The sequence below is a fragment of the Staurois parvus genome, unplaced genomic scaffold (genome assembly GCF_062004578.1).
Source record: "Staurois parvus isolate SC_StPar_1 unplaced genomic scaffold, SC_StPar_1.0 ptg000096l, whole genome shotgun sequence".
Taxonomy (NCBI): Eukaryota; Metazoa; Chordata; class Amphibia; order Anura; family Ranidae; genus Staurois; species Staurois parvus.
In genome coordinates, this window is record NW_028317892.1 from 16,447,247 (window position 1) to 16,462,022 (window position 14,776).

Here is a 14,776-nt window from a genome sequence, read left to right on the forward strand (position 1 = left end):
CCTGCTGTTAAAAATTGTCACCAATATACAGTATTTATGTTACTTGTTTGTTTTTGAGATGAAGAGATGTTGCTTTGAACTGTCATAAATTCAAGCATGATTTTAAGAAATAATACACAGTCACATTAACCATTATAATGTATTGAATGGGACGATAGTCATAAGTATGTTTGCGTGCTCAGGTTGATGAAGATTTGTCTCCATTAGTTACATTCAACAAAACAAAGACAGTTAGAGCTCGCTTTAGACTCACACCTGCTCTTTCTATAGACTGTTTTGCAGCTATTTTACCTATTGTTTTATACTATGTAGTTAAAGTTGAAATAAAGATTCACTGACTAAATCATCAAATAGATTCAGAAAACATATTTTACATCATAACAAAAACATATTTGCAAAAGGCTCACTGATAATGAATATTTAACGTTGTATACAATATAGTTCATTATATAGTTATATAATAGTCACAGTATAGTTATTATTATAGTATAAAATTAATTTGGATATTGATTTTCTCCTAGAATCAGAACTGAATAAAGAGATATGTTGGCTGACTTAATTTCTAAAGTGAATTTGTATAGTTACCGTCATCGTGATTGTCTACTAACCTGATCTGTGGCTGTTATTAATAAAAAAACTACAATTTTACATCAGCCTGTATACTGACTGGTATCTGAATTCTGATCTGGCTGATTGGCTTGAGTTCTGGCCTGGCAAGTTTGCGGATTTGAATTCTAGCCTAACTGGCTAGCTGGCTAGTTTGAGTTCTAGCCATACTAGCTGGTTTGAATTCTAGCCTGACTGACTGGTTTGAGTTCTGACCTGGCTGACTAGTTTGGGTTTTGGCCTAGTTGACTAGTTTGACTTCTGGCCTGGCTGGCTGGTTGGCTGGCTGACCTGCAATCTGTAATGCACGCTGAAGGGGCCAGGAGTATGTAATGCAGACTGAAGAAGTCAGTAGTATGTAATGCAGAATGCTTGGGTCAAGAGTGAGTAATGCAGAGTGCAGGAGTCAGGAGTAAATAACGCAGAGTGCACAGGTCAGTAGTATGTAACGTAGAGTGTTGTGTTCAGTAGTAAGTAATAGAAAGGGCAAAGTTTAGTCACATGTAAGGCACAGTGTAAGGGACAGGAGAAAGTAGCACAGAGTGCACGGGCCAGCAGTATGTAATGCAGAATGCAGTGGCCATATTAAGTAAAGCAGATTATATGGGTCAGTAGTATGGAACATACTTCTCCCTTCACTTAATTTGTGAAGTGGGAGTGAAACCCACCACCTCCTCTCACCCTGACTCCTAGCAGCAGCCTAATTTGTAATCTAAACACAGAGAGTGGAGTAGAGGCATAGTGGGGTCACAACCTGCCTGTGACATGGCTACAATCCAGAGGTAGGTCAGGATTGACCAAATGCTGACTTTGGCTTTAAAGTATGTCTAAACCTAGTAAACAGGAATGGTTAAAACACGTGAGTTTTTAAAACCCCTATTAGTTTTTTTACTGTCTGTGTCCCCTTTTTTCACGTATCTTTTCATTCTAGAGATTGGAAATAAGAGGAAATGTTTTCAAAATGATAGGAAATTCCCTTTTAGAGAGTTGCCACCAGAACAGGAAGGATTTCCCACTGCAAAATGATGTTGCATTGACATTTGTAAATGTTTGGGTATTCCTTTAATTTTTACTGTATTACAGGTCACCGGAACACATTAAACCATTAAACCATACCTCTGATTTGATTACATATATATATATATATATATTACACTTTATTGCCAAAAGTATTGGGACGCCTGCCTTTACATGCACAAAAACTTTAATGGCATCTCAGTCTGAGTCTGTAGGGTTCAATATTGAGTTGGCCCACCCTTTGCAGCTATAACAGCTTCAACTCTTCTGGGAAGGCTGTCCACAAGGTTTAGGAGTGTGTCTATGGGAGTGTTTGACCATTCTTCCAGATGGCTCGCGGATTCCAGAATGGCTTGCAGTTTCTGCTCTAATTCATCCCAAAAGATGTTCTATTGGATTGAGGTCAGGACTCTGTGCAGGCCAGTCAAGTTCCTCCACCCCAAACTTGCTCATCCATGTCTTTATGGACCTTGCTTTGTGCACTGGTGTGCAGTCATGTTGGAACAGGAAGGGGCCATCCCCAAACTGTTCCCACAAAGTTGGGAGCTTGAAATTGTCCAAAATGTCTTAGTATGCTGATGCCTTAAGAGTTCCCTTCACTGGAACTAAGTGGCCAAGCCCAACCCCTGAAAAACAACCCCACACCATAATCCTACCAAACTTTACACTTGGCAAAATGCCATCAGGCAAGTACCATTCTCCTTGCAACCGCCAAACCTGGACACATCCATTGGATTGACAGACAGAAAAGCATGATTTGTCACTCAAGAGGGCACTGCTCTAAAGTCCAGTGGCAGCGTGCTTTACACCACTGCATCAGATGCTTTGCATTGCAGTTGGTGATGTAAGACTTTGATGCAGCTACTGGGCCATGGAAACCCATTCCATGAAGCAACCTATGCACTGTTGTGCTATTCTGAAGGTCACATGAAATTTGGAGGTCTTTAGCTATTGACTCTGCAGACAGTTGGCGACTTCTGCGCACTGTGCGCTCCAACATGCACTGACCCCACTCTGTTATGTTTCGTGGCCTACCACTTCATCACTGAATTGCACAGGTGAAAACCTATCACGGTATCAAGCTTGAATTCACTGAGCTCCTGAGAGCGACCCATTCTTTCACAAATGTTTGTAGAAGCAGTCTGCATGCCTAGGTGCTTGATTTTATACACCTGTGGCCATGGAAGTGATTGGAACACCTGAATTCAATGATTTGGAGGGGTGTCCCAATACTTTTGGCAATATTGTGTGTGTGTATATATATATATATATATATATATATATATATACAGTATATATGCGCTCACCGTCCACTTTAATGGGTACACCTTGCTAGTACCAGGTTGGACCCCCTTTTGCCTTCAAAACTGCCTTAGTTCTTCTTAGCACAGATTCAACAAGGTGTTGGAAACATTCCTCAGAGATTCTGATCCATATTGACATGAGTCATTGTTACAAATGCCGCTCACTAAATATTTTCTAATTTTTACCATTTTTTTACCATTCTCTGTAAACCCTAGAGATGGTTGTGAGTGAAAATCCCAGTAGATCAGCAGTTTTTTAAATACTCAGACCAGTCTGTCTGGCACCAATAGTTTTGGCACGTTCAAAGTCACTTAAATCCCCTTTCTTCCCCATTCTGATGCTCAATTTGAACTTCAGCAAGTCTGCTTCACCAAATCTAGATGCCTAAATGCAGCGAGTTGCTGCCGCGTGATTGGCTGATTAGCAATTCATGCTACCAAGCAATTGAACAGGTGTACCTAACAAAGTATATATATATATATATATATATATATATATATATACACTGCTCAAAAAATTTAAAGGAACGCTTTTTAATCAGAGTATAGCATCAAGTCAATTAAACTCCTGGGATATTGATCTGGTCAGTTAAGTATCATAGGGGGTTGTTAATCAGTTTCAGCTGCTTTGGTGTTAATGAAATTAACAACAGGTGCATTAGCTGGACAACAATGAGACGACCCCCAAACCAATAATGGTTTTACAGGTGGAGGCCACTGACATTTTTTTTCCCTACTCATCTTTTCTGACTGTTTTTCAGTAGTTTTGCATTTGGCTAGGGTCAGTGCCACTACTGGCTGGTAGCATGAGACGATACCTGGACCCTACAGAGGTTGCACAGGCAGTCCAACTCCTCCAGGATGGCACATCAATATGTGCCATTGCCAGAAGGTTTGCTGTGTCTCCCAGTACAGTCTCGAGAGCATGGAGGAGATTCCAGGAGACAGGCAGTTACTCTAGGAGAGCTGGATAGGGCTGTAGAAGATCCTTAACCCATCAGCAGGACCGTTTTGTTGGTGGATCAATGATGGTCCGGGGAGGCATATCCATGGAGGGATGCACAGACCTCTACAGGCTAGATATTGGCACCCTGGCTGCCATTAGGTATCAGGATGAAATTCTTCGACCTATTGGCAGACTCTACGCTGGTGCAATGGGTCCTGGGTTCCTCCTGGTATATGACAATGCCCGGCCTCATGTGGCAAGAGTATGCAGGCAGTTCCTGAAGGATGGCCTCCACGGTCGCCTGACCTAAATCCAGTAGAACACCTCTGGGATATCATGTTTCGGTCCATGGTTGCACCTCAGCTCAGTGATGCCCTGGTTCAGATCTGGGAGGAAATACCGCAGGACACTATCCGTTGTCTCATTAGGAGCATGCCCCGAAGAGTACCATTTTGAGTTGCTGCAATGAAATTTCAGCAAAATGGAGTAGCCTGCTGCATCATTTTTTCACTTTGATTTTCAGGGTTTCTTTGAATTCAGCCCTCTCTAGGTTGATAACTTTCATTTCCATCAAACAATGGGGCATTCTTACGTTCCTAAAACATCACCCAGTCCATATCAGTATAGATATCCAGCATGATATTTTTCCCCATTGAGATCTGAGGTGTTTTCAAAGTGTTCCTTTAAATTAACTTAGGATCTCCTTACTTTAGCAGTACAAACATGGGGAAACCCACATTCCTTTTCATAGACGGGTGAGAAAACATTGCTTGCAGAAGGTGCAGTGTGAAGTAAACACTGCAGGGTCCAACAAGAACTTATATCAATGTAGCACACCCTTGGGTGTTACTTGGCTATATATATAGGTTAAGTTCCCACCTGAATCTGGTGACACCTCCGATTATACCCTGAACACTTCCACACTCTGAGAATATTTTTTAATGGGCTTTATTGAAGAAGACAAGCCCTGAAGAACTAGCTGAATTAACACAGGGAATGTACATAAAATACAGATACAATTTTGCATAACACAATTAGTAAGAAATCACTATTCACTCTCCAAAGCCTCCAGGAAATGACTGGTATCACACATACTAGGATGGCATATGAGGGTGACACTGACACATGAAAAAAACAATAACTGTTAATGAGGACATTGGCTGTAACAGTAATATCTCAAGCAGAAATGTCCTACCTAACCACTGGCCAGTAGGATGAAACTTAAAGTCTCTCAACGTTGGTGTCAGGAATGGACTGGCCAGCAATGGTGGGACTCACCTGCCTTTTGATCTGCAGTACCAGGGCTGGCCAGCGGGTGCTCCCAGCAATCAGAGACTCAACCTTTCAGCCAACTAACACCTGGAACTGATGATACTGGTGTATTTAAGGGATGGCCAGACTTGCAGACTCTGCCTTGGTGTTGTGTTCGTCCTGGGCCCTGTATCTGTCCTGCATCCTGTTTCTGTTCCTTTGCTGACCCTGCCTGATCTGAACCGCTGCTGACTTCTCCTGCTCTGATCCCGGCTCGCTCCTGACCATCCCTCTGCCTGACCCTCTGTACCACGCTGCTTGCTACCTGTTCTGATCCCTGGCTTGTGACCCTGACCATCCCTCTGCCTGACCCTCTGTACTACGCTGCTAGCTACCTGCTGAACCTGGCCTGTGACCCCGACCCATCTCCGCTTGCTCCCCCTGTACCTACCTGCCCTATTGATATTGACCCGGCCTGCCTGACGACGCTTGCTTGTATGTACTGTTATCTGTGGGTGGTTGGTTTGGTTTGTTTGCACTGTATTATGTTTTAGTATTGCACTGCGTTTATGTTTGTATGGTTAGTGTTAATAAATTATATTGTTTATCACATATCTGAAGTCTGCGTTTCCCTGCGTCAGTCACACACCTCTGGTCACACCTGGGAGCCCTGACAATACACCAAGGCCAATCCTGACCAGAAGTGGCTGCACAGGGAAGCCATCTTGGCTTGTTGCTGGGAAGGATGGATCTGGATGAGGTTGAGTATTTATCTCTGCTAGTGCTTGATGACAGAAAATATGCTTATCAGACTCTGAAGGAGTATCCCCGGGATGAACTGCTAGAATGTATACGGCTCACTCATGTTCTAGTAGATCAGGGCACAGATTTCTCTATGGTGCAGCCGTTGATTAAGGTTTGTGCTGAGTTGGTTTCATCTGGTTCCCCCGAATGCAGGGATGAATTTTTGCCACCATTTAGTGCAGACCAGGTAGAGTCCCTGGTGTGGTTATTAGAGGATGATGTGGGTTACTTTCTGGAGCGTTATTCCACATGTTCACCACAGGTACTAAGAGATTGTATAAATGCAGTGCAGTCTTTGGTCAGACAGGCTTTGTGTAAGCTCAGCTTTGTTCAACCCATACTGCAGACATGGACAGACTTGTTGCACCCAGCCTCAGTCAGCTTACAAAGACCCAGTCCTGCTTCTAATCTATTTCCTCAAAGCTCTACTCCTGTATTCCCAACAACTCCCCAGTTACAGCCCAGTATACTTGGCTATCTACCGCATGTCAGTACCCTGTTCCCACTCGCTGCACCTATCCTGCCTTTAACCCTGTAAAAAAGCCCTCTGTAGCAACTGCTCCCTCTCCTGTTCCATCCTCCAGTTCTTCTCTGTCTCCAGCTGCTCCATTCGTTTGCAGACCTGCGTTTACTTGCAGTGCTCCAGTAGTTAAAACCAGAAAAAAGCGAAAATTCTTTCCAACCAATACCATCTTGCCAGTATCCAAACCGGTGAACCTGCCTTCCGTGGTTCAGCCTGAAGCCTCTACTCAGCCTGAATCCTCTACTCGGCCTGATGCCTGTACTCAGCCTGATTCCTGTACGCAGCCTGATGCCTCTCTTCTGCCTGAAGCCTCTACTCGGCCTGAAGCCTCTACTCGGCCTGATGCCTCTACTCGGCCTGATGCCTCTACTCGGCCTGAAGCCTCTACTCGGCCTGAAGCCTCTACTCGGCCTGATGCCTCTACTCGGCCTGAAGCCTCTATTCAGCCTGATGCCTCTACTCAGCCTGAAGCCTCTACTCAGCCGGACGCCGGCATTCAGCCTGATGCCTCTACCCAGCATGATGAACTGATCCAGCCTGACGATCCTATTAGGCCAGTTGACTCGATGCCCGCTGTTGATCCAGATGATCCGGTTCCTGATCCGGTGCCCGCTATCGTGCCAATTGACTCAGAGCCCGCTGTCCTACCTGGTGACTCGGTGCCCACTGCCTTGCCAGATGACGCGGTGCCCGCTGGCGAGCCAAATGACCTGATGCCTGGTGACCCAGGGCCCGCTGTCATACCTGGTGACCCGCTGTCGAGCCAGACGATCCAATGCCTGGTGACCCGGTGCCCACTGTCGTGCCTGTTGACTCGGAGCCCACTGCCTTGCCAGATGACGCGGTGCCCGCTGTCGAGCCAAATGACCTGATGCCTGGTGACCCGATGCCCGCTGTCCAGTCAGACGATCCAATGTCTGACCCAGTGCCCGCGGTCATGCCAGTTGACTCGGAGCCCACTGTCTTGCCAGATGACGCGGTGCCCGCTGTCGAGCCAAATGACCTGATGCCTGGTGACCCAGTGCCCGCTGTCATACCTGGTGACCCGATGCCCGCTGTCGAGCCAGACAATCCGGTACCTGATGACCCGGTGCCCACTGTCGTGCCTGTTGACTCGGAGCCCACTGCCTTGCCAGATGACGCGGTGCCCGCTGTCGAGCCAAATGACCTGATGCCTGGTGACCCGATGCCCGCTGTCCGGCCAGACGATTCAATGTCTGCCCCAGTGCCCGCGGTCATGCCAGTTGACTCGGAGCCCACTGCCTTGCCAGATGACGCGGTGCTCGCTGTCGAGCCAAATGACTTGATGCCTGGTGACCCGATGCCCGCTGTCCAGTCAGACGATCCAATGTCTGACCCAGTGATCGCGGTCATACCAGTTGACTCGGAGCCCACTGCCTTGCCAGATGACGCGGTGCCCGCTGTCGAGCCAAATGACCTGATGCCTGGTGACCCGATGCCCGCTGTCCAGCCAGACGATCCAATGTCTGACCCAGTGCCAGCGGTCATGCCAGTTGACTCGGAGCCCACTGTCGTCCCTGGTGACTCGGTGCCCGCCGCTCCGCCTGGGGGCCCGAGACCTGTCGCTCCGCCTGGGGGTCCGGCGCCCGCCGCTCCGCCTGGGGGTCCGGCGCCCACCGCCCCGCCTGGGGGCCTGAGACCTGTCGCTCCGCCTGAGGGCCCGAGACCTGTCGCTCCACCTGGGGGTCCGGCGCCCGCCGCTCCGCCTGAGGGCCCGAGACCTGTCACTCCGCCTGGGGGTCCGGCGCCCGCCGCTCCGCCTGAGGGCCCGAGACCTGTCGCTTCGCCTGGGGGCCCGATGCCTGTCGCCCCGCCTGGGGGCCCGATGCCTGTCGCCCCGCCTGGGGGCCCGGCGCCCGCCGCTCCGCCTGGGGGCCCGATGCCTGTCGCCCCGCCTGGGGGCCCGATGCCTGTCGCCCCGCCTGGGGGCCCGGTGCCCGCCGCTCCGCCTGGGGGCCCGATGCCTGTCGCCCCGCCTGGGGGCCCGATGCCTGTCGCCCCGCCTGGGGACCCGATGCCTGTCGCCCCGCCTGGGGGCCCAATGCCTGTCGCCCCGCCTGGGGGCCCGATGCCTGTCGCCCCGCCTGGGGGCCCGGCGCCCGCCGCTCCTCCTGGGGGCCCGGCACCCGCCGCCCCGCCTGGGGGCCCGATGCCTGTCGCCCCGCCTGGGGGCCCGGTGCCGGTCGCCCCGCCTGGGGGCCCGGTGCCGGTAGCCCCGCCAGGGGGCCCAGTGCCTGTCGCCCCGCCCGGGGGCCCGGTGCCTGTCGCCCCGCCCGGGGGCCCGCTGCCTGTCGCCCCGCCTGGGGGCCCGCTGCCTGCTGCCCCGCCCGGGGGCCCGGTGCCTGCTGCTCCGCCCGGGGGCCCGGTGCCCACTGCTCCGCCCGGGGGCCCGGTGCCCGCTGCTCCGCCTGGTGGCCCGCTGCCTGCTGCTTCGCCTGGTAATCCGATGTGCCTCTGCCCGGAGTCCTGCCCGATGTGCCTCTGCCCGGAGTCCAGCCCGATGTGCCTCTGCCCGGAGTCCAGCCCGGTGTGCCGCTGCCCGGAGTCCTGCCCGGTGTGCCAGTCTTTGATATCCCGCCAGTTACCAGACCCGGGCGGTGGAACATTTTGCCCAGCTAGGACTGTTTGGAGCGTCCTGAGGCCGCTCCTTGAGGGGGGGGGTACTGTCAGGAATGGACTGGCCAGCAATGGTGGGACTCACCTGCCTTTTGATCTGCAGTACCAGGGCTGGCCAGCGGGTGCTCCCAGCAATCAGAGACTCAACCTTTCAGCCAGCTAACACCTGGAACTGATTATACTGGTGTATTTAAGGGATGGCCAGACTTGCAGACTCTGCCTTGGTGTTGTGTTTGTCCTGGGCCCTGTATCTGTCCTGCATCCTGTTTCTGTTCCTTTGCTGACCCTGCCTGATCTGAACCGCTGCTGACTTCTCCTGCTCTGATCCCGGCTCGCTCCTGACCATCCCTCTGCCTGACCCTCTGTACCACGCTGCTTGCTACCTGTTCTGATCCCTGGCTTGTGACCCTGACCATCCCTCTGCCTGACCCTCTGTACTACGCTGCTAGCTACCTGCTGAACCTGACCTGTGACCCCGACCCATCTCCGCTTGCTCCCCCTGTACCTACCTGCCCTATTGATATTGACCCGGCCTGCCTGACGACGCTTGCTTGTATGTACTGTTATCTGTGGGTGGTTGGTTTGGTTTGTTTGCACTGTATTATGTTTTAGTATTGCACTGCGTTTATGTTTGTATGGTTAGTGTTAATAAATTATATTGTTTATCACATATCTGAAGTCTGCGTTTCCCTGCATCAGTCACACACCTCTGGTCACACCTGGGAGCCCTGACAGTTGGGGCCCTTTTAATGGGAGAGCGCTCACTCTCTGAATGGGAGAGTATTTGTAATCCAGGGATAGCAGGATAGCACAGTCTCCTTTAAGTCGTAGCTCCCAATGAACATTACAGTAGAAAACATAGAGAACAACTCCAAAAATGCCTTCACCATCCAGGAGAATCCTGATGTTTTGACACTTGTGCAGTTAGGTTTAGGGAAGCAAGTCTCTGTAGTGATAGGAAACTAGAACACACTTCAGCCACAGCACAGGTTTTGAAGAAATATAATAACCAATAGTATACAGTGGCAGAGTTCTCTCATCAACCAGCAGCAGGAAAGCTAATTCTGAGCAGTTTGGGCTTTTCAAGATCTGTGTTCCTCTGAGGATTAGAGAGCAGGCTTTCTCAGAACCATTCTCCAGAGATGAACAGCAAATGCAGCAGTATCAAAATCCCCTTTCATCAAAGAGTACTCACTGTTTCTGGACTGTCCTATAGGTAGCATTAAACAATAGTAGAAATCTTCTCTCTCTCTCTCTTACAGCAGTTCCAAACTTTGAGAGACACATGCACTTGAGTGGCTGTAATCCTGAGTGTCAGACATCACAATCCTTGGTTTGCACACTGCCCTTCTGCAACAGTTCCTCTGAGTACACACACCCAGACCAGTTTATGGGTTCTAGCAGCACAGAGAGTGAGAACTTTCCAGCTTTACACAAGCAGCACAAGCTCCATGCGGTCCCAACCCAAAATGTGTCTTTCCCCAATTGTCTTTCTTAGCCCCCTTCCTCTTCTCCTTCTTCCTCAACAGCCAATCATAAGTTCAGCTACAGCAGTGCTGCTATCGGTGGATCCTTCTCAGCTGTAGAAATAGCAGGGGCAGACTGACAACTCATGGGGCCCCCGGGCAATAGGAGATCATGGGGCCTCTGTGTCCTTGCCCACACTCAAAAAAGCCTATAAAACCAGGGGCATTTCATGGGGCCCCCTACTGACCCCGGGCCCTCGGGCAGTGCCCGAGTGCTCGAATGGTCAGTCAGCCCCTGAGCAATAGTCAATCAGAGCATAGTCCTGTTTTTTTTTTTGTCTGTCACTCACAAATAGAGAAAAGAGTATAAAAAATGCCTCACAGCTGCTATTTAAGCTTTAAAGCACCGAGCACTCTGCTACATCAATATCCATTCTTCATTTTAAATGGGTCCCTGGGTGTCTAGCACACATAACTGAAAAAGACAACAGATTCTTTTACATGCTTTAATGAAACTTGAGGTTGCCTGCTGTATTCCCATCACTCTACTTGTAATGTTTTCCATAAACAAAGGCCAAGTAGATCCATGATTCTACAACATTTAAAATCAAACAATGCTGATCTCAGCAGCAGCTAATAGGTTTAAGGCTTGGTTCACATATCTACATTTTACATTTTATGCTTTCTCCAGTGCTTTTTGCAGTTTGTTTTGAGTTTTTCTACACTTGTTTTTGATACATTTTTACCACGTTTTGTTCAGCTCTTTTTTTTGTTAAAGTGGAATTTTTTTTGTTGTGGAGCAGAATAAAAATGCAAAACTCGGCAAAAACGCACTACCAGGCATTTCAGCAGCTTCTCCATTGAACTCTATTGTAGCAAAAATGCTGCTTTTTACTTTTAAAAAAGTCCCTGACCCTTTCCAAAAATGCAGCAGCTCAAAAAAGCATAGATATGAACATGTTCCATAGGAAATCATGTTAAATGGACTGTAGTTTAGATAGGTGGAGGTATGGGCAACTAAGACATTTTGTTTCATCGTTTCCCCATCCATTGAGGACTGGGGAGGATATGTATCCATTTGAAAAATTGATGAATGTTAACATAGATCTGAAACACGTTACTTCTAGGATATATAAGATCCTTATAGATATGGAAGGAGTTGATCTTCCCGGGTTTTCGGAAAAATGGGAAAGGGAGCTGGGAACAAAATTAGAGGTACAACAATGGAATAAAATATTTAATTTTACACATGAGGCAACAGATATGAGCACAGTAGAAATGAATTATAAATGTCTGACGAGATGGTATATTACACCGAGTGTGGCGCATAAGCAGCAGGTTGATGCTTCACCTCTATGTGGAGTAGTGTGGCAAAAAAGGTACAATGGCACACATTTGGTGGGACTGCCCAAAAATACAGAAGTATTGGAAGGAAATAATTCATGGCATTCAGGAAATCAGTGGAAATATTATACAAAGAGACCCGTGGATGTGTTTATTTTTTTTAAAGCCTGTAGTTACTAATAGTAAAAATAGGATATTATATCATCTACTTAGTGCAGCCAAGGGCCTGACCCCGAAGTTCTGGCAAGTATTGGAGCCACCCAGAATTAAGGATTGGTTATTAGAGTGGAAAATATCTTTAGGATGGAGGAGCTGTGTCATGCGGTGGAAGATAAAAAGGAAGAACTGGGGATAGTGTGGGGATGTTGGTTAGAATTGAAAACATCTAAGAGATATTTGGAATGGATCGGGAGTTAGGAGGAGAAAAATCTAGAGAGAATTTGATGAAGAGTGAAAATGGGTGAGATAAGGAAAGGGATACAGATAAGGACAGATAAACACAGGAGGAGTGAAAAGTAAGTAGTTTAAGTTAATTAAGATATGAACGGGGTAATTTGGGTGGGGAGTATGTGGGAGGCTGGGGAGAGGTAAGAAAGTATATAAGTGCTTTATGATATTGGTGTATATTAATTATAATGGGTGGTTGTACCCTTTTGTATTGGAATATATAATAAATAAATAATTTTTAAAAAAAATGGACTGTAGTGCGTTTCTGCATAAAGCACTAAAAACACATTGGTGTGAACAGAGCCTTATTGCTTATAGACTAGCACTACAAAAATGGCTGGGACAACCTGGGGTTGTGTGGTTATTCCTAGATTATCTTCCTGAATACCATCCATCTTCAATATTGTAGTAGCTCACAAAATATAGTGACAACCATAGAAATCACAATATACCAATTCAGAAATCTTTGAAAATCATAAAGAAACATCGAGATATTAAGCTAACCAATTCCTACCATTAAGAGAATGTATAGCATTGTCAGTACTTTTCTAAATATATACGTACTAAAGAGAGCAAAATAATCCAAATATCCCCCTAGTTTATTGGTGAGCTGAAATAAAAAACAATGCCCCAGGGTGGGTAATTAGTGGGAGTAATAAAAAAAACCCAACCTCCTAGCCTAGTGTAAGAAGGAACAATGTTCCATCCTTGATGGAAGGAACAGTGACCCAGCAAATGCTGTTATGGGAGGAACAGTGCCCTATCATTGGTGTCAGTGAAAGGAATTGTACCCCATCGTTGACAAAAGTGGGATGATTAGGGCCCCATCATTGTTCTCAGAGGGAGGAATTTTTCCCCATCAATGGCATCAGTGAGATGAATAATTCCCAATCAATGGTTTCAGTGGGAGTAATGGTGACTCTTTGTTGGTGTCAAAGTCAGGAACTGTGCCCCATTGTTGGTGTCTGTATGAGCAATTCTACCTCATCAGTGGGAGAAGTTATGCCCCAGTGTGGTGTGAGTGGGAGTAATAGTACCCCATTGTTTGTATAAGTGGGATAATTGTGCCTTATTTTAAGACTCAGTGGGAGGAAGTGTCCACAATTGTTGGTATCATTGGGAGGAATTATGCCGCATTGTTGGGGTCAGAAGGAGGAATTTTACCCCTTCAGAGGTGTCAGTGGGAGGAATTGTGCCCCATCTTTAATCTGGTTGAGAGGAGTAGTGCCCAAATGTTTGTTAAAGGATAGCAAAGGACCACAGCTTGGAGACCACTCTTCTAAAGCAGGGATGTTTGAGAGATTGAAGCCAAATACAGAGCTCTCTCGGTAATGTATGCTAATCTACAAATCTCTGTAGCATGTAGCAGAAATCTGAAGCATGCAAAAATGTGAATTTTACATTACAAATGACTTGAAGGTAAAAAGAAAGTACAATGAAAGTATATGCTCATTGAAAAGGCACTTTCAAGCAGATACCCCCTAAAGCAATGAGTGATGCATTACATGCATTAAAACACATAATGGTATTGTAAATGCAATATTTGTCTTTTATTTTGCAGATATTAATGAATGTGAAGTACCTGATACATGTGGAGAGAATGCAAAATGTAAAAATATTCCTGGCGGTTATGAATGCTACTGTAATGATGGTTACAGACTACAAAATAGCAGTGAACCTTTTCAGTCAGATGGAAACCCTTCCTTATGCAAAGGTGTGAGAATAAATTAATTTAAAAGAAATTATTGGATCAATAGAAAAATCATTAAATGTTTTAATTTTGCTATACATAGTCATTTTCCCATTCTGTAAGACCAATAAACCATGATCATTTCATTGTATACAAGTATGCTGCTCTTTACTGCTTAGCAATGATTAATACAATGGGAAAATTCTCAATTCTATGTTAAAATGTTATGTAAGTAAGAATAAAATTACAGCTATTGCTTACTACTCCATGTTTTTTGTAGTGGTAAAGTTGGTGCGGTGGTAAACATTAAGCATGCTTTGAGGTTGTGCAGAAAGAGAGAGTACACTTAAAGCAGTTTCACCTCCTCTGACAGCTTGAACAAATCCATTAAAGGAGAAGCAGTGCCAAAGCTCTTTTGGCCCTACTTCTTCTGGGGATCACTGGAGTGCACTTAGTTCTGCACTCCTGTGTCCAAGTCACAGGGCCGGTCCAGACTCTGGAGAGGTCCCGATTTTCATGTCAGGATCCACCCAGATACCTGACTGCCAGCTGGCTCACCCTCTTGGCACACCACTGAGAGCCTGATCCAGCCACTCCTACCCTCTCTACAACCCAGTGAGCTCTGGAGGGGCAAAGCAGAGAACTTGCTCAAGACCGAGAGCTAAGCAATCAGAGGTCTTTGATTCTCAGTTCTCTGTGTATAGGCAGCTGAATACAGATGCAGCATTGGATCAATGCTGC

At 47.1% G+C, this 14,776-nt stretch overlaps 1 protein-coding gene across 1 annotated transcript in view; it reads left to right on the top strand.

Moving 5' to 3' along the window:
• SUSD1 (sushi domain containing 1) overlaps positions 1–14,776 on the top strand; it is a 259,310-nt gene that overhangs the window by 60,018 nt on the left and 184,516 nt on the right. Inside the window, exon 4 of the mRNA XM_089670946.1 lies at positions 13,907–14,059. Within this exon, the coding sequence (XP_089527072.1) occupies positions 13,907–14,059 (153 nt within the window). The remainder of the gene's footprint in view (positions 1–13,906; positions 14,060–14,776) is intronic.